General features: G+C 44.1%; 1 protein-coding gene across 2 annotated transcripts; it reads right to left on the bottom strand.

Moving 5' to 3' along the window:
* Positions 1-1,170: 1,170 nt before the first annotated feature.
* Positions 1,171-16,767, bottom strand: LOC122940061 (gastrula zinc finger protein XlCGF26.1-like). 2 transcript variants are annotated; one of them, XM_044296382.1, is made up of 7 exons: positions 16,648-16,767; positions 14,416-14,494; positions 7,248-7,439; positions 6,721-6,862; positions 6,541-6,638; positions 6,189-6,300; positions 1,171-2,870 (listed from the first exon to the last, which is right to left on the bottom strand). In XM_044296382.1, exons 1-7 carry the CDS (start codon positions 16,722-16,724, stop codon positions 1,810-1,812), a joined length of 1,761 nt encoding a protein of 586 aa, XP_044152317.1. In that variant the 5' UTR covers positions 16,725-16,767; the 3' UTR covers positions 1,171-1,809. The 2 variants fall into 2 exon arrangements, with proteins under 2 accessions (XP_044152317.1, XP_044152318.1); XM_044296383.1 differs by having other exon boundaries at positions 6,721-6,817.
* Positions 16,768-26,920: the final 10,153 nt, after the last annotated feature.

Genomic DNA, 26,920 nt, shown 5'->3' with positions numbered 1-26,920 from the left:
CCATATATGATCACTGCCATTGTTAACCCTGTAGCCTTCCATCTTGAACTTCCTCAGGCTTTGAAAATTCATAATGTATTTCATAAGTTGTTGAAGAAATGTGTTGAACCTGTTGAGCCGCCCTCCTTGCCTCCCGCTCCTGTCATGGTGGACAGTAATTTAGAATTTTAAATCAGCAGGATTGTGGACTCCCGAGTTCTCCGTAGATCCCTCCAGTATCTCGTCCACCGGAAGGGTTACGGACCAGAGGAGAGGATGTGGGTTCCAGCGGCCGATGTTAATGCGAATCGTCCGGTGAAGGCCTTTCACATAGCCCATCCTGATAAGGTCGGTCCTGGGTGCCCGGAGGTCACCCGTAGAAGGGGGGGGGGGGTACTGTCACGGTCCCTTAGGTGACTGATGTCAGGAAATCAAAAAGATTGGCTAAGCGTGGAGGAATCTAACAGCTTCCTTGATTTCTCAATTCAGTGTTGATAGGGTTAATGACCACTTCCCTTTTCTCAGCTGTTGCTCAGTAGTGATCACTTCTACCCTTTATAGTCTCACCCCACCCTTCTGACTATGCAGTTTCTAGCTTCATTTGGGTTTGGCTGAGCTGGTTTGAGATCCTCTCTGGTGCTCCTGTTCTTCCATCTCTACAGAAGTGTCGCATTTGTTTGTATTTGTTATTTTCCCTGTTGTTGTATCTGGGCCTGAGACAGAGACTTCTATTCGTCCATCTGGGGAGGAATGGGTTTTCTCTGGTCCTATACTCCAGGGCCTTATAGGGAAATCAGGGCCTAGGTATCCTGCTTATTAATATTCCTACCTTCAAGGTCTATTCATATTGATAGGTAGTCAGGGCCCGGATTAAGGTTGTTTAGGAGGTTACCTGTTTCTTCCCTAGTTTCCAGGTCCAGTTACTGTTCCCCTTCACTGCTGTGTTCAGTGTGGAGTCCCCCCCCCCCCCCCCCACACACTGATCATGACAGGTTACTGTGCACACATATATATAGACTGGAAGTGCAGGGGATACTGTAATAACCCCTACACTGCCGGTCTATCTACAGTAACTCCTACACTGCTGGTCTATATAGTCTTGGTATTTTTTCCAGTTTAATTAACAAAAATAAGAAAATAGAGATTAAAATAAAAAAATTGTCCATAGGGTTAAAAAATTAAATAAAAAATATGAGATTTTATTTTTTGGCTAAATCTCTCAGCCCTACCCTAAAGGTAGAAGACCTCTTCAAATGTAGTTTCATGAATCATTATTTTCCATTATTAACATTATGAAATGTTGAGGAATTCATATAGCCAATAAATATTCTTCTGGCCTACAACTTGGAGGTTCTCCACCTGATATTCATCACTTCATGAGATGGGGAGTGCCGTGGCGCTCTTCTCTACAGCATGACAGCTCCAAACCAATCATTTAGGACAGTCTGGTTCTATGGAACTATAAACTGTCTAACAAGCAGACAAGGGGTGAGCTGTCACGCAGCACACCCCTGACATCTAGTCTTTTACTTAGAGCAGCAGCTCAACTCATGGCAGAGAAAGGGCCCAGTGACTCGTAAAGCACCAATTATTATTATTATTTTTTTTTTCATTCATTTTGGTGGAGATCCTCCTAAGGGCCAGAAAGACTGTATTATTTTTAGGAATGCTGATTTATGTTGAGAAAAAAACTATTGAAAATAATACATATATATGACCCAGGGTAATATTAAGGCTCTGGCCCGGAAATATATAAATACAGAGTCTGTGTCCACAAAATGATCTTTCCTGATAAATCACTTATATTGCAAAGTCCCTTCAAATGTCCCCTCATTTTAAATGAATCTTTTGATGTTGAACTAGGCCTGGCTTTTGCGTAAAACATTTTCCACACTCAGTACATGAAAAGGGTTTCTCGCCCGTGTGAATTCGCTCATGTTGAATCAGTTTTGATCTGCGTATGAACCCTTTTCCACACTTGGCGCACGAATATGGTTTCTCTCCTGTGTGAATTTTCTGATGCTCAACCACATCATATTTCTGAGTGAAGCATTTTCCACACTCAGAACATGGAAAGGGCTTCTCCCCGGTGTGAACTCTTTGATGCTTACCAAGAGTAGTTTTCAGAGCAAAACATTTTCCGCACTCGGTACATGAAAATGGCTTTTCGCCTGTGTGAACTCTCTCGTGGCGAACGAGTTTAGATTTACGGGTAAATCGTAGCCCACACTTTGAGCATGGAAACGGTTTCTCCCCTGTATGAATTTTCTGATGTTCGAGAAAACTATATTTCTGAGTGAAAGATTTCCCACACTCGGGACATGAAAATGGTTTCTCCCCTGTGTGAGTTCTTTCGTGGCGATCAAGGGTCCATCTGTCTTTAAATCGTTTTCCACACTCGGAGCATGAAAACCGCTTCTTCACTCCCATGTGACTTCTCCGATGCTTGAAATAGTGAGATTTCTGCTTGAAACATTTCCCACAATCTGAGCATGAAAACGGTTTCTCCCCCGCGTGCAACCTCTGATGTTCAATAAGGTTTGCCTTGTACACAAAGCTTCTCCCGCATTCGTTACAAGTAAACAGCTTCTCCCCTGTGTGAATTCTCTGATGTATCATAAGGCTTCCTTTTTTAGAGTAACATTTTCCACATTCAATACATGGATATACTTTGCGCTCTATGTAATCTGCGCTCTGGGAATCAGTACATAAGTCATCTAAAGAATGTTCCCAGGCATTTGAAGAAACAGGAAATTCGGCAAACATATTTGGGGTACAGGGATCCTCTTCTGCAGAATCTTGAGTGAAGTTGCTGGCTTCTATTTTACAATCTGTCGATAAGATAAAATGTCCGTTTGAGATATTCATACTGGTCAGAAGATCAGCTGGACCTTAAAAAATAAGAAACATTGTTATAAATAAAATTAAATTAATATGGTGTTCAGATAAGTTTGAATTTGTTTCATTGCTCTCTTTGGGATTGAAAGTTCAGGAATTAAATGGGTTATCCCACAAATTAATAACAATAATATATATGGGGAGTAATGCACGCCAATATTTTACCTATATTAATGCAAAAACGCTGATCTCTGGTGTAACTTTCTCTCCTTTTAGCTTCTTTACTCACTTCTCTACAGAACTGGTATCTTCACTTTCTGGGGGTGGGCAGCAGCTCATAACATGTGAAGATAAAGCACCTGCATCTCCCAGGCAGGTTTGGTCCAATACACAATTTTGAAAAGACGGAGCCGACACTTCAGGTAGTAAGCAAAGTGTGAAAAACTTGAATCCATATTTATTCACGCTTTCCTAACTACCTGAGGTGATGCCGCCATCTTCTCTTAAATTGAGATGTACATTAACTCCCACCTCAGATTCCTTCTCTAATGTCTAGAGAGAGAGGTATATATTTCCATGGATTTAGAAGTAAGGATAATTGAATAAATGTGTGCGTGAACTTTGTCTGGGTCCCTTCACCATGAGATCATTAAGATAGCACTGAAAGGAAGAAGAAGCTACTGAGTATGTTGGTCCACCACTGAATGCAGGAGTATGTGGACCAGCATTTTGGTCATAGAGAAAACTGTTCCTCCCCCAGTCAATGGATGATTATAGCCCTGCAGAAAGAGGAAGAGCAACAGAGACCGGGCCCAGGTAAGTATGATCACCACAGTGGGTTAGCCACTCTGGGAGGTCTGTATTGGTCTTGGATAACCTCTTTGTAGCCTTTAATACAGTTAGACTGTCCTCAGTTTACTTTCCATTACCATCTCCCACCTAGTTCTTCCACAGTTGTGCCCATACATAAAACCTGTCACAGCAATAAATCTTACACACCGCAATAAAGGTCTTTACATGGCCAAATTTCTGCCCGGTAATGAGTTTCTCTACTGTATAGTAAGTCGATCAGCCCTTGTAAGGGCTTTCACAGGGGCAGATAACTGCCTGACTAAACGGCAGCGTGATCTTTCACAGCGTGACTGTTCGTATGCCCTTTGATTTACATTATTGTCGGCAATACATCGCCTGTTTACACTGGGAGATTCCAACAATAAGATCTTTTTTTCCCAGCATAAAAGATCCAATTAGATGATAAGTGTCTGCTCATAAGTCAGATGACTGGTGGGTCTTCTACATGGGCCAATGATTGGGAACAAATTTTCCAGGGGTTGATTATTGGGCAGTGGCTCTGTCACCAGGATCAACCCTATAAAACTAGGCATACAGCTAAAGCCAAAGGCGCCGACACTTCCAGGTTCAGTGACGTCAAACGGTGTGTGTGCTGTATATAACTTCACTGCTCTGGAGGCAGCCGAAGACATTGTGACCATGAAGCCAGCCTCCTGATGCTCCAATAGCTCATTTGCATATTGATAAAAGTTCACATTTTTCCTGACCCTACATAAAAGAAAGGTAATAGTTTAATCATGAACCCCACCAGGCTATATGACTGGTTGTACTGGGTTGACCCTGGTGACAGAGCCGCTTTAATGATCGTGCATGTTCTGAAATCAGTGCTGTTAACTCTATAGTTACAATACAGATTACAGTGCACTGAGCCCAGATAAGTACAGCACTATAATACGGTTTCCGGGGCTAGTGCATATTCCCAGTAGACATCCTATTCAATTTAGGGTTGTTGCGGGTATCGAAATATTTGACATTTATCGATACTAGGCTGCCCTACTGCACAGCGTAGCTTCAGAGAACATGAGCGCGCTGCTGTTAGCGCGCTCATGTTCCCTCAGCAGCACAGGGGAGAAGGAGTCACTCTCTCCCTCCCCACTGTGCTGCCGCTGCTGCCAATAAGAAAAGAGATGGGCGCACTGCGTCACCAATGATAGTAGAGGACCTTTCATGGGTCCAAACATTGTAAACTAACTATAAGGATATGTAGAGCGGTACCCAGTGATCTCACTGAACTTACTATTATTCTTGGGCGCCGCTTTGTTCGCCCGCTGTGGCCCCCGGTATATTCTCCAGCTCTGTATGCTAATTGCTAGCATCAGAGCAATGGGGAGGAGACTGCCCTTTTTCTCAATAGACGTTCCTTCTACCTGGCTGTAGTGCTGTCCAATCAAAGCGCAGAGCGTCACAGCCAGGAATAAAAAAAAACAAAAATACTCAACCTTCTCCCTGGCTGTGACGCTCTGCGCTTTGATTGGACAGCAATAGAGCCAGGTAGAAGGAACGTCTATTGAGAAAAAGGGCAGTTTCCTCCCTGCTCCGATAGTAGTAATTATCATACAGCGCGGGAGACAGTAACGGGGGCCACAGCGGGCGAACAGAGCGGCGCCCAGGAATAATAGTAAGTTCAGTGAGATCCCTGGGCGCTGCTCTACATATCCTTATAGTTAGTTTACAATGTTTGGACGCATGAAATGAAAGGTCCGCTTTAACCTTTAATACAGGAGGCAGGTGACGGCAGTAGAATCACATAGCCGGCATCCTGCCTCTGACAGGGAGCTGCGATCAGCGCCAGTTAACCCCTAAGGGGTTAACTGCCACTGATCTGCTGCCGGCACCCGCCTTCTGTATTAAAAGTTAATTATCATTGGTGGCGCAGTGCGCCCGCCCCCACCATATCAAAATCATTGGTGGCGCAGTGTGCCCCCCCTAGTATTAAAACCATTGGTGGCAGTGGCCACAGGGTCCCCTCCCCTTCTCATTGGTGGCAGTTCTGATCGGAGCCCCAGCATTGTAATCCTGGGGCTCCGATCGGTTACCATAGCAGCCAGGATGCTACCAAAGGACTCCACTGAGCTGTCTGGAGCGAAATCTGCTGCATCCAGGTCGAGATTAAATACAGAATCTGCTGGTAATGTAAACCACTTTCTCCATTCTACTCTGTAGGACATATTATAAGTGGTTTTAGTTAGAGAACCCCTCTAAAGAGAATGTCACCCAAAGAGCCACCCTGGCTAACATCAGCTGTTAATGTCAGGAGAAATTCCAGCTGGTAGTACATATCCCTGGCAGCAGCCACTTTAAGCAAAGGGTATTATTGCACCCGATTGTTCAAATGAATGGCCATCCTTGTAATACTTGGATGACTAGGTCCTTTAGGATGGGAGACATACTCAGTAGTTCCCCATTCAAGCTCACAGAGAGGGGTCTGATCAATCACTTTTTAGGAATCCATATGTTGTAAGGGGACATCTGCATAGAACCCCCAACAGAACCCCTTGAATGTGTACTGACAAACTCACCAGAGATTATATCAACAGGACTTTCCTCTTCTTTTATTTGTCCACCCGTCATATATATCTCCTCATTTTCTTCGTCAACAACTTCAACTTTAAGATGAACCAGATTTTCGATCTAAATATACAAGAGAAAATGTAAAAAAAAAACAGACACACAAAGCCTCACAATAGACCATTTACCTGTGATGGCTAACCTCCCAAGATGTACACTTGCTTGGCTATTCTTAGAACGCCATCGAAATGAATGGAGCATGCTGGGAGTCATAGTTTTACCACAGCTGGAGTGCCGGAGGTTAGCCATCACTGCCATATACTGTAGGTTTTCTGACATTTGACACTACCCAAGCCAATCTACCTGTTCATCCTGTGGGACACGAACATCCTCCTTTGGACAGTTTTGGGAATACAGAGGACTGGGACATCTCTCTGGTAAATTTTTCTTACTGGATCCATCTGTATGAGACAGACAGACTAAATACATTGTGTATGTATGATCAAATGATAGCGTTACCCTCAAAACTTCTCTCTCCTTTACCATTAAAGTCTTTAGTTGCCAGTGATATGGGCGGAAGGTTGTTCTCCATCATGACGTCTTCATACAAATCCTTGTGTTCTTCTAAATACTCCCACTCCTCCATGGAGAAATAGACAGTGATATCCTGACATCTTATAGAAACCTGACACACACAACGATACAGTCATCATCCAGACACAAGGGGGAGATATCCCCTGTACTGCCGGAGGATGCAACTAATTTATGACTATGCTCCGGCCTTGTCACCTAATAGGCGCATCCTCCAGATTTTTGGTTAGGTGCACGGACTGTGCACCTAACCAAAAATCTACAGCAGCTCTTATCTGCCAAAGATTTCTGGCTTCATTTGCTCCAGAAACTTGGCGTAAATAAAAATAAATGTTGCAGCTGCTGGCCATGCTCCCTTGGTGGCATAAAAACTGGGAGATGCAACAATTTTTTTAAAAGTCGCAAACACATAGTTTACTACTTTTTAACCCCACTCTTGTGTTACTATATAATGTCCCAGCATTCCCAGCGGCGCTCACCTCTCCAGTCAGCAGCTCAATGATCTTGTTGGTGAGGTCTAGGATCTTCTGTTGATGGTTTCTCTCATGTATCAGTGACTGAGTCGAAGGCTCCAAAGTGGGACCCTGGGTCTTTCTCCAATCTCCTGACACATGATGTTGGCTGCGGGGGTTCACACTCTCTCCAGATTTCTTTGTCACTACAGTGCAGTCCTATATATTGAGGTAGATCCTAATGAATATTCACAGAATCCATCACCTCTTCAGCAAAATAGGGATGATAGTGACTTTACACACGTGGACAAAATTGTTGCTACCCTTCCGTTAAAGATGGAAAAACCCACAGTAGTCACTAAAATAACTGAAAATGACAAAAGTAATAATAATTTAAAATTTACTGAAAATCAACTGATGAAAATGAGACATTGCTTTTGAATTATTAAAAAAAAAAAAATATGAAACTGGCCTGGAATTTTTTTTTTATTATTTGACCATAGGGACATATTACACTCAAGTATGTCCTGTAATTAGAATTTACAGGTGTCTTCAAATTTGTAATCACTCAGTCTGCCTATTTAAAGGATAAAAAGTAGTCACTGTGGTATCATGGTGTGTACCACACTAAGCATGGACCAAAGAAAGCTAAGGAGAGAGTTGTCTCAGAAGATTAGAAAGGAATTTCTAGACAAACATGGTAAAAGCTCTAAGACCTTTATAAGACCCACATATTATTCATAAGTTTAAAGAGGACCTTTCACCTGGAAAAACATTGTGAACTAAGTATCCTGACATATACAGCGGCGCCCAGGGATCTCACTGCACTTACTATTATCCCTTGGCACCGCTCAGTTCTCCCCTTATGTCCTCCGGTATCTTCGCTCAGGGGGTTATAGTAGGCGGAGACTGCCCTTGTTCTGTTGGGCGTCTCCTCCTCCTAGGCTGTAGCGGTGGCCAATCGCAGCGCAGAGCTCACAGCCTGGGAGAAAAAAAACTCCCAGGCTGTGAGCTCTGCGCTGCTATTGGCCTGCGCTACAGCCTAGGAGGAGGAGACGTCCAGCAGAACAAAGGCAGACTCCGCCTACTATAACCTAGAGTCCTAAGTCTCCGCCTACTATAACCAAGTCCCCAAACATACAGGAGGACATAACGGGAGAACGGAGCGGGGGAGATCCCTGGGCGCCGCTGTATATGTCAGGATACTTAGTTCACAATGTTTTTCCAGGTGAAAGGTCCTCTTTAACCACTTCAACCCCCCTAGCTGAAACTTCCTTAATGACCAGGCCACTTTTTACACTTCTGCACTACACTATTTTCACCGTTAATTGCTCGGTCATGCAACTTACCACCCAAATGAATTTTACCTCCTTTTCTTCTCACTAATAGAGCTTTCATTTGGTGGTATTTCATTGCTGCTGACATTTTTACTTTTTTTGTTATTAATCGAAATTTAACGATTTTTTTGCAATAAAATGACATTTTTCACTTTCAGTTGTAAAATTTTGCAAAAAAAAACGATATCCATATATAAATTTTTCGCTAAATGTATTGTTCTACATGTCTTTGATAAAAAAAAAATGTTTAGGTAAAACATAAATGGTTTGGGTAAAAGCTATAGCGTTTACAAACTATGGTACAAAAATGTGAATTTCCGCTTTTTGAAACAGCTCTGACTTTCTGAGCACCTGTCATGATTCCTGAGGTTCTACAATGCCCAGACAGTACAAACACCCCACAAATGACCCTATTTCGGAAAGTAGACACCCTAAGGTATTCACTGATGGGCATAGTGAGTTCATAGAACTTTTTATTTTTTGTCACAAGTTAGCAGAAAATGATGATTTTTTTTATTTTATTTTTTTCTTACAAAGTCTCATATTCCACTAACTTGTGACAAAAAATAAAAAATTCTAGGAACTCGCCATGCCCCTCACGGAATACCCTGAGGTGTCTTCTTTCCAAAATGGGGTCACTTGTTGGGTAGTTATACTGCCCTGGCATTTTAGGGGCCCATATGCGTGAGAAGTAGTTTGCAATCAAAATCTGTAAAAAATGACCGGTGAAATCCTAAAGGTGCTCTTTGGAATGTGTGCCCCTTTGCCCACCTAGGCTGCAAAAAAGTGTCACACATCTGGTATCGCCGTTTTTAGGAGAAGTTGGGGAATGTGTTTTGGGGTGTCATTTTACATATACCCATGCTGGGCGAGATAAATATCTTGGTCAAATGCCAACTTTGTATAAAAAAATGGGAAATGTTGTCTTTTGCCAAGATATTTCTCTCACCCAGCATGGGTATATGTAGAATGACACCCCAAAACACATTCCCCAACTTCTCCCGAGGACGGCGATACCAGATGTGTGACACTTTTTTGCAGCCTAGGTGGGCAAAGGGGCACACATTCCAAAGAGCACCTTTCGGATTTTTTTTTTACAGATTTTGATTGAAAACTACTTCTCACGCATATGGGCCCCTAAAATGCCAGGGCAGTATAACTACCCCACAAGTGACCCCATTTTGGAAAGAAGACACCCCAGGGTATTCCGTGAGGGGCATGGCGAGTTCCTACAATTTTTTATTTTTTGTCACAAGTTAGTGGAATATGAGACTCTGTAAGAAAAAAAAAATAATTAAAAACATCATAATTTTCCGCTAACTTGTGACAAAAAATAAAAAATTCTAGGAACTCGCCATGCCCCTCACGGAATACCTTGGGGTGTCTTCTTTCCAAAATGGGGTCACTTGTGGGGTAGTTATACTGCCCTGGCATTCTAGGGGCCCTAATGTGTGGTAAGTAGTTTGAAATCAAAATGTGTAAAAAATGACCTGTAAAATCCTAAAGCTGCTCTTTGGAATGTGTGCCCCTTTGCCCACCTAGGCGGCAAAAAAGTGTCACACATCTGGTATCGCCGTACTCAGGAGAAGTTGGGGAATGTGTTTTGGGGTGTCATTTTACATATACCCATGCTGGGCGAGATAAATATCTTGGTCAAATGCCAACTTTGTATAAAAAAATGGGAAATGTTGTCTTTTGCCAAGATATTTCTCTCACCCAGCATGGGTATATGTAGAATGACACCCCAAAACACATTCCCCAACTTCTCCCGAGGACGGCGATACCAGATGTGTGACACTTTTTTGCAGCCTAGGTGGGCAAAGGGGCACACATTTCAAAGAGCACCTTTCGGATTTTTTTTTTACAGATTTTGATTGAAAACTACTTCTCACGCATATGGGCCCCTAAAATGCCAGGGCAGTATAACTACCCCACAAGTGACCCCATTTTGGAAAGAAGACACCCCAAGGTATTCCGTGAGGGGCATGGCGAGTTCCTAGAATTTTTTATTTTTTGTCACAAGTTAGCGGAAAATTATGATGTTTTTCATTATTTTTTTTTCTTACAGAGTCTCATATTCCACTAACTTGTGACAAAAAATAAAAAATTGTAGGAACTCGCCATGCCCCTCACGGAATACCCTGGGGTGTCTTCTTTCCAAAATGGGGTCACTTGTGGGGTAGTTATACTGCCCTGGCATTTTAGGGGCCCATATGCGTGAGAAGTAGTTTTCAATCAAAATCTGTAAAAAAAAAATCCGAAAGGTGCTCTTTGAAATGTGTGCCCCTTTGCCCACCTAGGCTGCAAAAAAGTGTCACACATCTGGTATCGCCGTCCTCGGGAGAAGTTGGGGAATGTGTTTTGGGGTGTCATTCTACATATACCCATGCTGGGTGAGAGAAATATCTTGGCAAAAGACAACATTTCCCATTTTTTTATACAAAGTTGGCATTTGACCAAGATATTTATCTCGCCCAGCATGGGTATATGTAAAATGACACCCCAAAACACATTCCCCAACTTCTCCTGAGTACGGCGATACCAGATGTGTGACACTTTTTTGCAGCCTAGATGTGCAAAGTGGCCCAAATTCCTTTTAGGAGGGCATTTTTAGACATTTGGATCCCAGACTTCTTCTCACGCTTTCGGGCCCCTAAAATGCCTGCGCAGTATAAATACCCCACATGTGACCCCATTTTGGAAAGAAGACACCCCAAGGTATTCAATGAGTGGCATGGCGAGTTCATAGAATTTTTTATTTTTTTTTGGCACAAGTTAGCGGAAATTGATTTTTTTTGTATTTTCTCACAAAGTCTCCCTTTCCGCTAACTTGGGACAAAAATTTAAATCTTTCATGGACTCAATATGCCCCTCACGGAATACCTTGGGGTGTCTTCTTTCCGAAATGGGGTCAAATGTGGGGTATTTATACTGCCCTGGCATTTTAGGGGCCCTAAAGCGTGAGAAGAAGTCTGGAATATAAATGTCTAAAAAATGTTTACGCATTTGGATTCCGTGAGGGGTATGGTGAGTTCATGTGAGATTTTATTTTTTGACACAAGTTAGTGGAATATGAGACTTTGTAAGAAAAATAAAATTAAAATAAAATATCTATTTCCGCTAACTTGTGCCAAAAAAAATGTCTAAATGGAGCCTTACAGGGGGTGATCAATGACAGGGGGGTGATCACCCATATAGACTCCCTGATCACCCCCCTGTCATTGATCACCCCCCTGTAAGGCTCCATTCAGACGTCCGTATGTGTTTTGCGGATCCGATCCATGTATCCGTGGATCCGTAAAAAACATACGGACGTCTGAATGGAGCCTTACAGGGGGGTGATCAATGACAGGGGGGTGATCAGGGAGTCTATATGGGTGATCACCCCCCTGTCATTGATCACCATCCTGTAAGGCTCCATTTAGACGTCCGTATGTGTTTTGCGGATCCGATCCATGTATCCGTGGATCCGTAAAAATCATACGGACGTCTGAATGGAGCCTTACAGGGGGGTGATCAATGACAGGGGGGTGATCAGGGAATCTATATGGGTGATCACCCACCTGTCATTGATCACCCCCCTGTAAGGCTCCATTCAGACGTCCGTATGTGTTTTGCGGATCTGATCCATGTATCCGTGGATCCGTAAAAATCATACGGACGTCTGAATGTAGCCTTACAGGGGGGTGATCAATGACAGGGGGGTGATCAATGACGGGGGGTGATCAGGGAATCTATATGGGTGATCACCCCCCTGTCATTGATCACCCCCCTGTAAGGCTCCATTCAGACGTCCGTATGTGTTTTGCGGATCCGATCCATGTATCCGTGGATCCGTAAAAATCATACGGACGTCTGAATGGAGTCTTACAGGGGGGTGATCAATGACAGGGGGTGATCAGGGAGTCTATATGGGGTGATCAGGGGTTCATAAAGGGGTTAATAAGTGACGGGGGGGGGGTGTAGTGTAGTGTAGTGGTGTTTTGTGGTACTTTACTGAGCTACCTGTGTCCTCTGGTGGTCGATCCAAACAAAAGGGACCACCAGAGGACCAGGTAGCAGGTATATTAGACGCTGTTATCAAAACAGCGTCTAATATACCTGTTAGGGGTTAAAAAAATCGCATCTCCAGCCTGCCAGCGAACGCTCGCCGCTGGCAGGCTGGAGATCCTGTGTCTTACCTTCCGTTCCTATGAACGCGCTCGCCTGTGTGCGCGCGTTCACAGGAAGTCTCGGCTCTCGCGAGATGACGCACCGATGCGTCACTCTGCGCAGAGCTGCCGCCTCCGGACCGCGGATCTGCGTTAGGCGGTCCGGAGGCGGTTAAGGTCTACAGGACTGTGTACCTCCCTGGATGTGACCGCAAGAGAAAAATTGATGACAATTTGAAGAGACAGATTAATACGAATAGTAATCAAATAGCCAAGAACAACTTCCAAAGATATTAGAGGTGAACTCCAAGGTCAAAGTCCATCAGTGTCAGATCGCACCATCCATTGCAGTCTTAGCCAAAGTGGACTTAACGGAAGACGACCAAGGAGGAAACCCCTGTTCAAAACAAATCATAAAAAAACGAGACTGTAATTTGCCAAAATGCATCTTGACAAGCCACAAAGCTTCTGGGAGAATGTCCTTCTGACACACGAGACAAAATTGGAGCTTTTTGGCAAATCACATCAGTTCTATGTTCACAGAAACAAAAATGAACCATACAAAGAAAAGAACATTGTACCTACTGTGGAACATGGAGGCTCAGTTATGTTTTTGGGCTGCTTTGCTGTATCTGGCACAGGGCGTCTTAAATCTGTGCAGGGTACAATAAAATCTCAAGACTATCAAGGCATTCTGGAGTGAAATGTGCCCAGTGTCAGAAAGCTTTGCCTCAGTCGTAGGTCATGGGTCCTCCAACAGGATAATGACCCAGCTAAAAACATCCAATGGCTAAGATCAAAGCATCCTTCAGCCCTGAGAGCTGGAGCAGTTTGTTCATGAAGAGTGGGCCAAAGTACCTGTGGACAGGTGCAGAAGTCTCATTGAGAGTTACAGAAATCGCTTGATTGCAGTGATTGCCTCAAAAGGTTATGCAACAAAATATTAAAGGGAACCTGTCACCTGGATTTTGGGTATAGAGCTGAGGACATGGGTTGCTAGATGGCCACTAGCACATCCGCAATACCCAGTCTCCATAGCTCTGTGTGCTTTTATTGTGTAAAAAAACTGATTTTATACATATGCAAATTAACCTGAGATGAGTCCTGTATGTGAGATGAGTCAGAGACAGGACTCATCTCAGGTCAATTTACATATGTATCAAATCGGTTTTTTGGCACAATAAAAGCACACAGAGCTATGGGGACTGGGTATTGCGTATGTGCTAGCGGCCATCTAGCAACCCATGTCCTCAGCTCTATACCCAAAATCCCGGTGACAGGTTCCCTTTAAGTTAAAGGGAACCTGTCACCGGGATTTTGTGTATAGAGCTGAGGACATGGGTTGCTAATTTGCATATGTATCAAATTTTTTACACAATAAAAGCACACAGAGCTATGGGGACTGGATATTGCGGATGTGCTAGTAGCTATCTAGCAACCTATGTCCTCAGCTTTATACACAAATCCCGGTGACAGGTTCCCTTTAAGGGTACCATCATTTTTATCCAGGCCAGTTACATTAGTTTATTTTTAAAAAATATTCTGGTGAACCACAATTAAATAGCAATGTCTCATTTTCATCAGTTTTTTAGAATTATTACTTTTGTCAGTGTGACCTTATTATTAGTGACCATTATGCGTTTTTCTTTCTTTAATGGAAGGGCACCAACAATTCTGTCCACATGTGTATCTGACATAATCTCTTACCTCTCCCGTTAGCAGGTAGATTATCTCCAAGGTGAGATTCAGTATCCTCTCTTTCATCCTACGCCTATCGGGTTCCATCCTCATTGGGTCAATCAGGGGGAGAAGTTAAAATCAGATTACAAGAATAACCCACCGGGAAAGGTTCTGGATAGTAGATCATATTAATAACTTGATGCATAAAATATGCGGGATGTACGGTACATGCCTAGTTTGAATGCAGCTCATATGCACTCTCAACAGGAGAGTATACAGATGTGATCCAGTGGGGGAGAGTTCTCAAAACTGGCTGAGTTGCCCATAGCAACTAGATTCCTCTTTTCAATTTTTAGAGCTCCTTTGAAAAATAAAAGGTGGAATCTGATTGGTTGCTATGGGCCACTTAATCAGTTTTCCTTTACACCAGTTTGATAAATCTCCTCAGTGACTTTTGGGTATGTTTCATACACAGCGTCTAAGACATAGTCCTCCTCCACCAATTGGGATGGTTGATCAGTAAAAAATTGCTCTGTGAGGTTCAACCCTTGAAGGTCGGGGGTTCTCCACCAGACAGGTCTACATACACACTTTCAGATAATTTATGACTATTACTGAAGTGATCATCAGAAGAATATGCCAAGTGCTATGCCAGGTGTGTGCGAGCTTCCCTGCTCCATTACAAGAAGGAATAAGTGTCCATCAGAAAGTTCTCTAACTATATGTTCCATGACACTTAGGGCTCATGCATACGGCCATTCTGTGCGGATTCCGCAGACGGATCCAGACACATCTGTCCGCACCGCAAAACATGTTCTATTCTTTGTGGTGCGGCGCTACGGAGAGAAATCCCATGGAAGCACTCCATAGTGCTTTGTAGGGTTCCGTGCCTCCGTTCTGCACCGGACCTTCCGGATTGTGGACTCATTCAAGTGAACGTGTCCGCATCCGTGATGGGGGGTGCGCACGGCTGGTGCCCGCATATTGCAGACCCACTGTTTGCGAGGTTTTTTCACTTCAACAAATGGCATTCATCACGTAGAGGAAGTTAATAAAAGCCACTTACTAATGTATTGTTATTATCCATATTGCTTCCTTTCTGGCTAGAGTCATTTTTCCATCACGTTATACATTGCTCATTTCCATGGTTACGACCACCCTGTAAGCGTGCTTGCATACTATAAAAAAAAAAAAAAAAAAAAAAAAAAAAAGCACCAGCCTATGTGAGCTCCCAGGGTCCCTATCAACAGAGGGGCCGGCGTTTTTTCTTATAATGTGCAAGCATGACCAACGCTGATGGATTACAGGGTGGTCATAACCATGGAAATGAGCAATGTATAACGTGATGGAAAAATGAATCCAGCCAGAAAGGAAGCAATATGGATAATAACAATACATTAGTAAGTGGCTTTTATTAACTTCCTCTACATGATAAATGCCACTTGCTAAAGTGACAAAATCCCTTTACTATGGCTGACATCACTCTTGGATACAGAGCACAATTACGAAGCCAGGGACACATGGAAAAAGGTTCATTACCATATCATATATAGTCACCCCTGGGCAAACCGTTACTGTATCGTCTACTGAAGATGCACTAATCTTGGGCAGCTTTGGGTGCCACGTACAGAATAGAGACAACGATAGATAATGACCACCTGTATGTCCACCTATGGAGCCTAGTATATCCTGTACAGCACAGATGCATGTGTCACCATGTATAAGGTCTCATGCACACGACCGAATCCATTTTGTGGTCCACAAATCACAGATATACAAGATACAAGCGCGGTCCGTGGTATATATTTTTTTTGAGAACCCATTGGCTTCTTGCGGAATGGGCATACGGATGATCTGGGTGCTTGCCACATCTGTATATCCTATACTTGGCCGCAAAATGCGGACCATGGACCCCTTGAAGTTGGACGCAACACGGACTGCAAAATACATCCAAATGTGAGATCCGATGCCCGACACCACAGAACAGATTAGTGCCAGGTTTTAGAACACAAACAGGAAGCCATGACAGGAAACACTAGCTTCATCCAGCAAGACCTCTCCATGTTATACTTGTATCCTCTGCCTACAATCTAATAAGTAGGTGGAGGATACAATGCTGTACGTGGTGCAGTGTGGTAGTCACTGGCTGCTTCCTGCATACTGCCCTGTGTATGATACAGTATATTGGGTCTGACTATAGGATTGCATGTTCTGCATACAGCAGCCACAACACTACATATATGATGCGCTGATTATTACCTCTCACTAGACACCCGGCTCTCTGACGAGGAACTGGAAACAGCAAGGAGGATAATCCAGGACGTACCTAGCGTCATCCCACTGCAGCCAATCAATAATGGACTACGACAACATGGCCGCCGCGACCCTGTTCTCTGTGTTATTTTCAAAATATGAGCATATAGGAAGAGGACAGTGAACTGAGATTACCAACATGTATCTTTCTACTTAGCAAGCAGACATAAGGGAAGGCGATGAGGGAAAACTGAGCCAGCGAACGATCTGGTTCCAGACCACAACAATATGGAGGCCTGTTCCCTTGAAAGTAGTAGATGATCACTTGACAAAGAGATACGGATTTTATGTCAGTGGAAGTAAGAGAGGCGTGGAACGCAGAAACAGGAAGTATTGCGTAGTAGTTTCCAGTGGGGATAGTTAGGGGGTTTTCTGAGGAACATGTAATATGTCATGTCCGATTAATACTTCTCTGTGTCTGTCTGTGTAAGACAAAGAGCAGAGCTTTGCGGCAGTGTCTATTGTAATGCAGGAGACGCAGACTCTGGTGTCCTATCTGTTATTATACTACAGGAGGAGCAGACTGTGGTGTCCTGTCTGTTATTATAATACAGGAGGAGCAGACTCTGGTGTCCTGTCTGTTATTATAATACAGGAGGAGCAGACTCTGGAGTCCTGTCTGTTATTATACTACAGGAGGAGCAGACTCTGGTGTCCTGTCTGTTATTATACTACAGGAGGAGCAGACTGTGGTGTCCTGTCTGTTATTATACTACAGGAGGAGCAGACTCTGGTGCCCTGTCTGTTATTATACTACAGGAGGAGCAGACTCTGGTGTCCTGTCTGTTATTATAATACAGGAGGAGCAGACTCTGGTGTCCTGTCTGTTATTATAATACAGGAGGAGCAGACTGTGGTGTCCTGTCTGTTATTATACTACAGGAGGAGCAGACTATGGTGTCCTGTCTGTTATTATACTACAGGAGGAGCAGACTCTGGTGTCCTGTCTGTTATTATAATACAGGAGGAGCAGACTGTGGTGTCCTGTCTGTTATTATACTACAGGAGGAGAAGACTCTGGTGTCCTGTCTGTTATTATACTACAGGAGGAGCAGACTCTGGTGTCCTGTCTGTTATTATACTACAGGAGGAGCAGACTGTGGTGTCCTGTCTGTTATTATAATACAGGAGGAGCAGACTGTGGTGTCCTGTCTGTTATAATACAGGAGGAGCAGACTCTGGTGTCCTGTCTGTTATTATATTACAGGAGGAGCAGACTCTGGTGTCCTGTCTGTTATTATACTACAGGAGGAGCAGACTGTGGTGTCCTGTCTGTTATTATACTACAGGAGGAGCAGACTCTGGTGTCCTGTCTGTTATTATAATACAGGAGGAGCAGACTCTGGTGTCCTGTCTGTTATTATACTACAGGGGGATCAGACTCTGGTGTCCTGTCTGTTATTATAATACAGGAGGAGCAGACTGTGGTGTCCTGTCTGTTATAATACAGGAGGAGCAGACTGTGGTGTCCTGTCTGTTATTATACTACAGGAGGAGCAGACTGTGGTGTCCTGTCTGTTATTATAATACAGGAGGAGCAGACTCTGGTGTCCTGTCTGTTATAATACAGGAGGAGCAGACTCTGGTGTCCTGTCTGTTATTATACTACAGGAGGAGCAGACTCTGGTGTCCTGTCTGTTATTATTATACAGGAGGAGCAGACTCTGGTGTCCTGTCTGTTATTATATTACAGGAGGAGCAGACTCTGGTGTCCTGTCTGTTATTATACTACAGGAGGAGCAGACTCTGGTGTCCTGTCTGTTATTATACTACAGGAGGAGCAGACTCTGGTGTCCTGTCTGTTATTATAATACAGGAGGAGCAGACTGTGGTGTCCTGTCTGTTATTATAATACAGGAGGAGCAGACTCTGGTGTCCTGTCTGTTATTATAATACAGGAGGAGCAGACTCTGGTGTCCTGTCTGTTATTATACTACAGGAGGAGCAGACTGTGGTGTCCTGTCTGTTATTATAATACAGGAGGAGCAGACTCTGGTGTCCTGTCTGTTATTATAATACAGGAGGAGCAGACTATGGTGTCCTGTCTGTTATTATAATACAGGAGGAGCAGACTCTGGTGTCCTGTCTGTTATTATAATACAGGAGGAGCAGACTCTGGTGTCCTGTCTGTTATTATACTACAGGAGGAGCAGACTCTGGTGTCCTGTCTGTTATTATAATACAGGAGGAGCAGACTCTGGTGTCCTGTCTGTTATTATAATACAGGAGGAGCAGACTCTGGTGTCCTGTCTGTTATTATAATACAGGAGGAGCAGACTCTGGTGTCCTGTCTGTTATTATAATACAGGAGGAGCAGACTCTGGTGTCCTGTCTGTTATTATACTACAGGAGGAGCAGACTCTGGTGTCCTGTCTGTTATTATAATACAGGAGGAGCAGACTCTGGTGTCCTGTCTGTTATTATAATACAGGAGGAGCAGACTCTGGTGTCCTGTCTGTTATTATAATACAGGAGGAGCAGACTCTGGTGTCCTGTCTGTTATTATACTACAGGAGGAGCAGACTCTGGTGTCCTGTCTGTTATTATAATACAGGAGGAGCAGACTCTGGTGTCCTGTCTGTTAGTATACTACAGGAGGAGCAGACTCTGGTGTCCTGTCTGTTATTATAATACAGGAGGAGCAGACTCTGGTGTCCTGTCTGTTATTATAATACAGGAGGAGCAGACTCTGGTGTCCTGTCTGTTATTATAATACAGGAGGAGCAGACTCTGGTGTCCTGTCTGTTATTATAATACAGGAGGAGCAGACTCTGGTGTCCTGTCTGTTATTATACTACAGGAGGAGCAGACTTGGTGTCCTGTCTGTTATTATAATACAGGAGGAGCAGACTCTGGTGTCCTGTCTGTTATTATACTACAGGAGGAGCAGACTCTGGTGTCCTGTCTGTTATTATAATACAGGAGGAGCAGACTCTGGTGTCCTGTCTGTTATATTACAGGAGGAGCAGACTCTGGTGTCCTGTCTGTTATATTACAGGAGGAGCAGACTCTGGTGTCCTGACTGTTATTATACTACAGGAGGAGCAGACTCTGGTGTCCTGTCTGTTATTATACTACAGGAGGAGCAGACTCTGGTGTCCTGTCTGTTATTATAATACAGGAGGAGCAGACTCTGGTGTCCTGTCTGTTATTATACTACAGGAGGAGCAGACTCTGGTGTCCTGTCTGTTATTATAATACAGGAGGAGCAGACTTGGTGTCCTGTCTGTTATTATAATACAGGAGGAGCAGACTCTGGTGTCCTGTCTGTTATTATAATACAGGAGGAGCAGACTCTGGTGTCCTGTCTGTTATTATAATACAGGAGGAGCAGACTCTGGTGTCCTGTCTGTTATTATACTACAGGAGGAGCAGACTCTGGTGTCCTGTCTGTTATTATACTACAGGAGGAGCAGACTCTGGTGTCCTGTCTGTTATTATACTACAGGAGGAGCAGACTCTGGTGTCCTGTCTGTTATTATAATACAGGAGGAGCAGACTCTGGTGTCCTGTCTGTTATTATAATACAGGAGGAGCAGACTCTGGTGTCCTGTCTGTTATTATAATACAGGAGGAGCAGACTCTGGTGTCCTGTCTGTTATTATACTACAGGAGGAGCAGACTCTGGTGTCCTGTCTGTTATTATAATACAGGAGGAGCAGACTCTGGTGTCCTGTCTGTTATTATAATACAGGAGGAGCAGACTCTGGTGTCCTGTCTGTTATTATAATACAGGAGGAGCAGACTCTGGTGTCCTGTCTGTTATTATACTACAGGAGGAGCAGACTCTGGTGTCCTGTCTGTTAGTATACTACAGGAGGAGCAGACTCTGGTGTCCTGTCTGTTATTATAATACAGGAGGAGCAGACTCTGGTGTCCTGTCTGTTGTTATAATACAGGAGGAGCAGACTCTGGTGTCCTGTCTGTTATTATAATACAGGAGGAGCAGACTCTGGTGTCCTGTCTGTTATTATACTACAGGAGGAGCAGACTGTGGTGTCCTGTCTGTTAGTATACTACAGGAGGAGCAGACTCTGGTGTCCTGTCTGTTATTATAATACAGGAGGAGCAGACTCTGGTGTCCTGTCTGTTATTATAATACAGGAGGAGCAGACTCTGGTGTCCTGTCTGTTATTATACAGGAGGAGCAGACTCTGGTGTCCTGTCTGTTATTATACTACAGGAGGAGTAGACTCTGGTGTCCTGTCTGTTATTATACTACAGGAGGAGCAGACTCTGGTGTCCTGTCTGTTATTATAATACAGGAGGAGCAGACCCCCCCCCCGAATACGCCAACACCCCATATGTACTCATAAAATGATGTATGGGTGCATGGCAGGGTTCAAAAGGGAAGTAGTGCCATAGGGCTTTTGGAGGACATATTTTGCAGGATTGGCTTTTGGAAGCTATATCGCATATGAAGACACCCCCAAAAAGTGACCCCATTATGGAAACTACACCCCTCAAAGAATATTTCAAAATGTGTAGTGAAAACTTTGTCCTCAAAGGTGATTTACGGACGCTACCTAAGAAACATTTTGTTAATATAGATAGGGTGTTTACTCTCTTTTGTGGAGTAAGTCATGTCCTAGAATAGCGAGACAAACCCTTCAGGCACCTTACATGCAAGGGATTCTGTTATATTGATTCAATAAGATGCAACAGGCTGAATGTAATGGTTTACGTGTACGTGTAATTGTATTTGGAGCATATGTATGCTTTTTGAAAATTTCAATAAAAAGACACTATTAAAAAAAAAAAAAAGGTTCAAGGAATTGAAAAGTTTAAATTTTTTCCAGAAAAATGGACGTTAGGCCTAAATTTTTCACTTTCACAAGGGGGGACTGGAGAAAATGTACCCCCTAATTTATTGCCCATTTTCTCCTGGCTACAGCAATACCCCATATGTATATATGTCAGAAGGAAAGGAGCAGCAAATGGCTTCTGGAAGACAGATTTCAACGGAATAATTGACAGGCGCCATCTTGCAATTGAACACACCCTGAGGTACCCCTAGAGTGGAAACCCCCTGAATACGACAACACCCCATTTGTGCTCAGTAAATGATTTATGGGTGCACAGCAGGGACTGGAGCGGCAATGGGGGGGGGGGGGGGTCTGTGGATGGCACTGTTATGGGGTGGGTGGGGGTCTGTGGATGGCACTGTTATGAGGTGGGGGGGTCTGTGGATGGCACTGTTATGGGGTGGGGGGGGGGTCTGTGGATGGCACTGTTATGGGGTGGGTGGGGGTCTGTGGATGGCACTGTTATGAGGTGGGGGGGTCTGTGGATGGCACTGTTATGAGGTGGGGGGGTCTGTGGATGGCACTGTTATGAGGTGGGGGGGTCTGTGGATGGCACTGTTATGAGGTGGGGGGTCTGTGGATGGCACTGTTATGGGGTGGGGGGGTCTGTGGATGGCACTGTTATGGGGTGGGGGGTCTGTGGATGGCACTGTTATGGGGTGGGGGGTCTGTGGATGGCACTGTTATGGGGTGGGTGGGGGTCTGTGGATGGCACTGTTATAAATATCATTAAAAAAAAAAGTATTTTAAAAGTATTTGGGCAAAAAGGGCATCGGTTTCGGTTTTCGGTCAAGGGCATCCTGAATTTTCGGTTTCGGTTTCGGACCAGAATTTTCATTTCGGTGCACCCCTAGTTAGAATATACTAAGAACTGTGTAGATAACTGCCCCCTGCTGCCTGACACCACCTGATCTCTTACAGGGGGCTGTGATCCGCACAATTAACCCCTCGGGTGCTGCCAGGCAGCAGGGGCCAGACGCCCCTCCCTCCCCAGTATTAATGGCCAGTGCGCCCCTCCCCCCTCCTCCCCAGTATTAGCATTGGTGGCCAGTGCGGCCCCCCCCCTCCCCAGTATTAGCATTGGTGGGCCCAGTGCGCCCCCCCTCCCTCCCCAGTATTAGCATTGGTGGCCAGTGCGGCCGATCGGTTACCATGGCAGCCAGGACACTACTTAGCTTATACTTACCTGCGCTGTCTGTGGCCGGCCGACGCTCCTCCTACTGGTAAGTGACAGGTCTGTGCGGCGCATCGCCTTCTTGTTAGGCAAGTACTGTCGAAAATGCAGCCTTCCTTTGAAGTTCACTAGGGATTCGTCGACAACAATGTGTTTTTCAGGGGTATATATTTCTGCAAACATAGACTTGAAATGGGTGATTGTATAAATTAAGGCCCATAATCTATCAAAATTGGGATCATCTTGGGGTGGGCATCTGGTATTATCATTGTAGTGTATAAATTTCATGATGACTTCAAATCTCCTTGTAGACATGGCTGCACTGTACATTGGGGAGTAGTAAAGTATGTCTGTACTCCAGTATGCTCTTATAGATGGTTTTTTTCATACTTAATAAAATACCCCAAAATGTACGCATTTCCCCAGTGTCGGTAGGGGTCCATTTCTGGGCATGAAATGTAGGATTCATGGCAAGAAATTGGTTTGCGTACAAATTGGTTTGCACAACCATCAATAAAATTAAATTATCAGTAAAGAAAAGCTTGAAAAAATCTACTTCTCTAAACCCAGTTGTATTAACTTGTATACCCGCATCAGCAGTAAAGTCGGATACCTGGGCCACATAGTTATCTGGGGGTGCCCAAATAGGTTCACTTGATTGGGTTAATGACTGATCATCAACCCTTTGGCGCCTTCACCTTCACTTGCAGACTCAGTGTCTGTACAAATGGCGTACACCTGCTCTGCAGTAAACCACCTCTGATGCGCCATATTTGAATTTTAGTAAACAACGTAACAGTCCAGTAACTGTAGAAGATGAAATAGTACCTTTTTGAAAAAAAAACAACTAAGTGGAATATTTTTAATATATAAAGCAAATTTGCTCCAAAATAAAAAATAGGAGCTGAATTGGGGTCACTGGGTCAGTGGTGGCGGTGGTTGTGTCGATGGCAGAAAAAAGGCCACTAAGAATATGTATTGCTTTGTGTAACTCTGTCAATAGGTCTGTGTGTACCCAAGAAAATAACTGAAAAACTGTAACTAAAAAAGATTTTATATAGGAGTGGGTTAGGGTTCACTGGGTCAGTGACTGATGGCCGTTAGCCTAGATGTAGATGTCAATGGGAAGGGGGGTGAGGGGGAGGCCCCCTAAAAAATATATAGTTCTTGATGCAACTCTGATAGGGGTGCTTGGCGTACCTTCTAAAATAACAGTAAAACAGTATAAACTGGTATGAACCAGTATAGAAAAAAATAAAGTAGGGGAATAGAATATATAGTTCTTGATGCAACTCTGATAGGGGTGCTGGCCGTACCTTCTAAAATAACGCTAAAACTGTGTCAGTGACTGGCGGCCATTGGCCTGTGCGGATGTCGATTGGGAGGGGGGATATGTAGTTCTTTGTGCGACTGGCAGGAGCACTGGGTGTACTGGGGTTCACTGGGTCGGGGACTGGTGGATGCTAGCCAGTGAGGATGATGATGGGGGAATAAAGGGTCGCTAACAAAATTTTAAAACTAAACAACACTAAATATATTTTTTGGGGGAAAATATTTGGTCTGACAAAAAATATGGGAGCAGGATGGGGTTCACTGGAAAGTAATGGGAGGTGTTTATAGTGATTGATGCAACTCTGACAGGAGCTCTGAGCGACAATAACTCTCTCTGACAGAACTGAGGTGATCAAAGGGGGTAAAGTCACCTACCCAGACTTCTGTCTCCTGATTGGCCAACCTAGGACCATCTTGATTGGCCCTAGGTTGGCAAACTGTGATTGGTAGCTGTCTGTGACAGCTGCCAATCACAGCTCTGTCACCACCTACATGGTGACAGGTTCACATACACATCTGGGATGGCTGTCAAAGCGCCATGACAGCAGCGATCCCTGATGTGGCTGTGCAGTATGTTGGAGCGCCGCTGTAGTCTCCGATACAGCCCACTACCCTGCGCTCCGTTACAGCCCCACCTCCCTGCACTGCGCTGCAAATAAAACTAGCGCTGATTGGTCAATGAGACTTCATCGACCAATCACAGCGATCGCCGACCTGGGTGCACTCCCACGGGGCCTAGGCCGGCTAGCTGTGATAATCAGCTGTCCGTGACAGCTATCCTCACAGCTCTGCTACCATGTAGTAAAATATGGTGGCAGTTTCCAGCCATGACATTTATACTCATCATGGAGCGCCAAGTAGCAGTGCTCCATGACGAGTCTACTAATCATAGATCGGAAAGGGGTTAATGGGCGCAGGAACACAAGTTGTTCCTTGAAGAGGTAGGGCCTTTTTCTGGAGGTCCCGGACCCACTGCGCCCTTGCTGCTGGATCTCCTTCCGGAACTGGTCCCAGCAGCTTCTCCAGTGATTCTTAACTTAATCAACTTGGAATAAAAAATAAAAAAACATTTAACCAAACAATACAATCTTAATAACAGAGGACATCTTATGCCATGTGCTATACTAGGGAGGTCATCTTATGCCATGTGCTATGCTAGGGAGGACAGCGTTTGACATGTGCCATGCTAGAAAGGACAGCGTTTGACATGTGCTATGCTACAGAGGATAACATACAGGTCCTTCTCATAAAATTAGCATATTGTGATAAAGTTCATTATTTTCTGTAATGTACTGATAAACATTAGACTTTCATATATTTTAGATTCATTACACACAACTGAAGTAGTTCAAGCCTTTTATTGTTTTAATATCGATGATTTTGGCATACAGCTCATGAAAACCCAAAATTCCTATCTAAAAAAAAATTGCATATTTCATCCGACCAATAAAAGAAAAGTGTTTTTAATACAAAAAAAGTCAACCTTCAAATAATTATGTTCAGTTATGCACTCAATACTTGGTCGGGAATCCTTTTGCAGAAATGACTGCTTCAATGCGGCGTGGCATGGAGGCAATCAGCCTGTGGCACTGCTGAGGTGTTATGGAGGCCCAGGATGCTTCGATAGCGGCCTTAAGCTCATCCAGAGTGTTGGGTCTTGCGTCTCTCAACTTTCTCTTCCCAATATCCCACAGATTCTCTATGGGGTTCAGGTCAGGAGAGTTGGCAGGCCAATTGAGCACAGTAATACCATGGTCAGTAAACCATTTACCAGTGGGTTTGGCACTGTGAGCAGGTGCCAGGTCGTGCTGAAAAATGAAATCTTCATCTCCATAAAGCTTTTCAGCAGATGGAAGCATGAAGTGCTCCAAAATCTCCTGATAGCTAGCTGCATTGACCCTGCCCTTGAGAAAACACAGTGGACCAACACCAGCAGCTGACATGGCACCCCAGACCATCACTGACTGTGGGTACTTGACACTGGACTTCAGGCATTTTGGCATTTCCCTCTCCCCAGTCTTTCTCCAGACTCTGGCACCTTGATTTCCAAATGACATGCAACAGTCCAGTGCTGCTTCTCTGTAGCCCAGGTCAGGCGCTTCTGCCGCTGTTTCTGGTTCAAAAGTGGCTTGACCTGGGGAATGCGGCACCTGTAGCCCATTTCCTGCACATGCCTGTACACGGTGGCTCTGGATGTTTCTACTCCAGACTCAGTCCACTGCTTCCGCAGGTCCCCCAAGGTCTGGAATCGGTCCTTCTCCACAATCATCCTCAGGGTCCGGTCACCTATTCTCGTTGTGCAGCGTTTTCTGCCACACTTTTTCCTTCCCACAGACTTCCCACTGAGGTGCCTTGATACAGCACTCTGGGAACAGCCTATTCGTTCAGAATTTTTTTTCTGTGTCTTACCCTCTTGCTTGAGGGTGTCAATGATGGCCATCTGGACAGCAGTCAGGTCGGCAGTCTTACCCATGATTGCGGTTTTGAGTAATGAACCAGGCTGGGAGTTTTTAAAAGCCTCAGGAATCTTTTGCAGGTGTTTAGAGTTAATTAGTTGATTCAGATGATTTAGGTTAATTGCTCGTTTAGAGAACCTTTTCATGATATGCTAATTTTTTTAGATAGGAATTTTGGGTTTTCATGAGCTGTATGCCAAAATCATCAATATTAAAACAATAAAAGGCTTGAACTACTTCAGTTGTGTGTAATGAATCTAAAATATATGAAAGTCTAATGTTTATCAGTACATTACAGAAAATAATGAACTTTATCACAATATGCAATTTTTTTTAGAAGGACCTGTATTACGTGCTATGCTAGGGAGGATAACTAGGATCAAACATGTAAAGATCGTCCACTTTACTTACCCAACCTCTGCCGACTCTAGCCTTGACTATTCTCTCAGATG

The sequence above is a fragment of the Bufo gargarizans genome, chromosome 6 (assembly GCF_014858855.1).
Source record: "Bufo gargarizans isolate SCDJY-AF-19 chromosome 6, ASM1485885v1, whole genome shotgun sequence".
NCBI classification, from domain to species: domain Eukaryota; kingdom Metazoa; phylum Chordata; class Amphibia; order Anura; family Bufonidae; genus Bufo; species Bufo gargarizans.
Note: the sequence above shows the minus strand (reverse complement) of the source record. Positions and strands in the feature narration are given on the sequence as shown.

What these genes read in the sequence shown, in the direction of transcription:
- LOC122940061 (XM_044296382.1), bottom strand. Translation starts at nt 16,724, where the DNA reads ATGACGCTAGGTACGTCCTGGATTATCCTCCTTGCTGTTTCCAGTTCC. An exon ending in TCTACCTGCTAACGGGAGAG is followed by an intron (nt 7,440 to 14,415) that starts GTAAGAGATTAT and finishes CTCAATATATAG; the next exon opens with GACTGCACTGTAGTGACAAA. An exon ending in TCCTGTTGATATAATCTCTG is followed by an intron (nt 2,871 to 6,188) that starts GTGAGTTTGTCA and finishes TTATTTTTTAAG; the next exon opens with GTCCAGCTGATCTTCTGACC.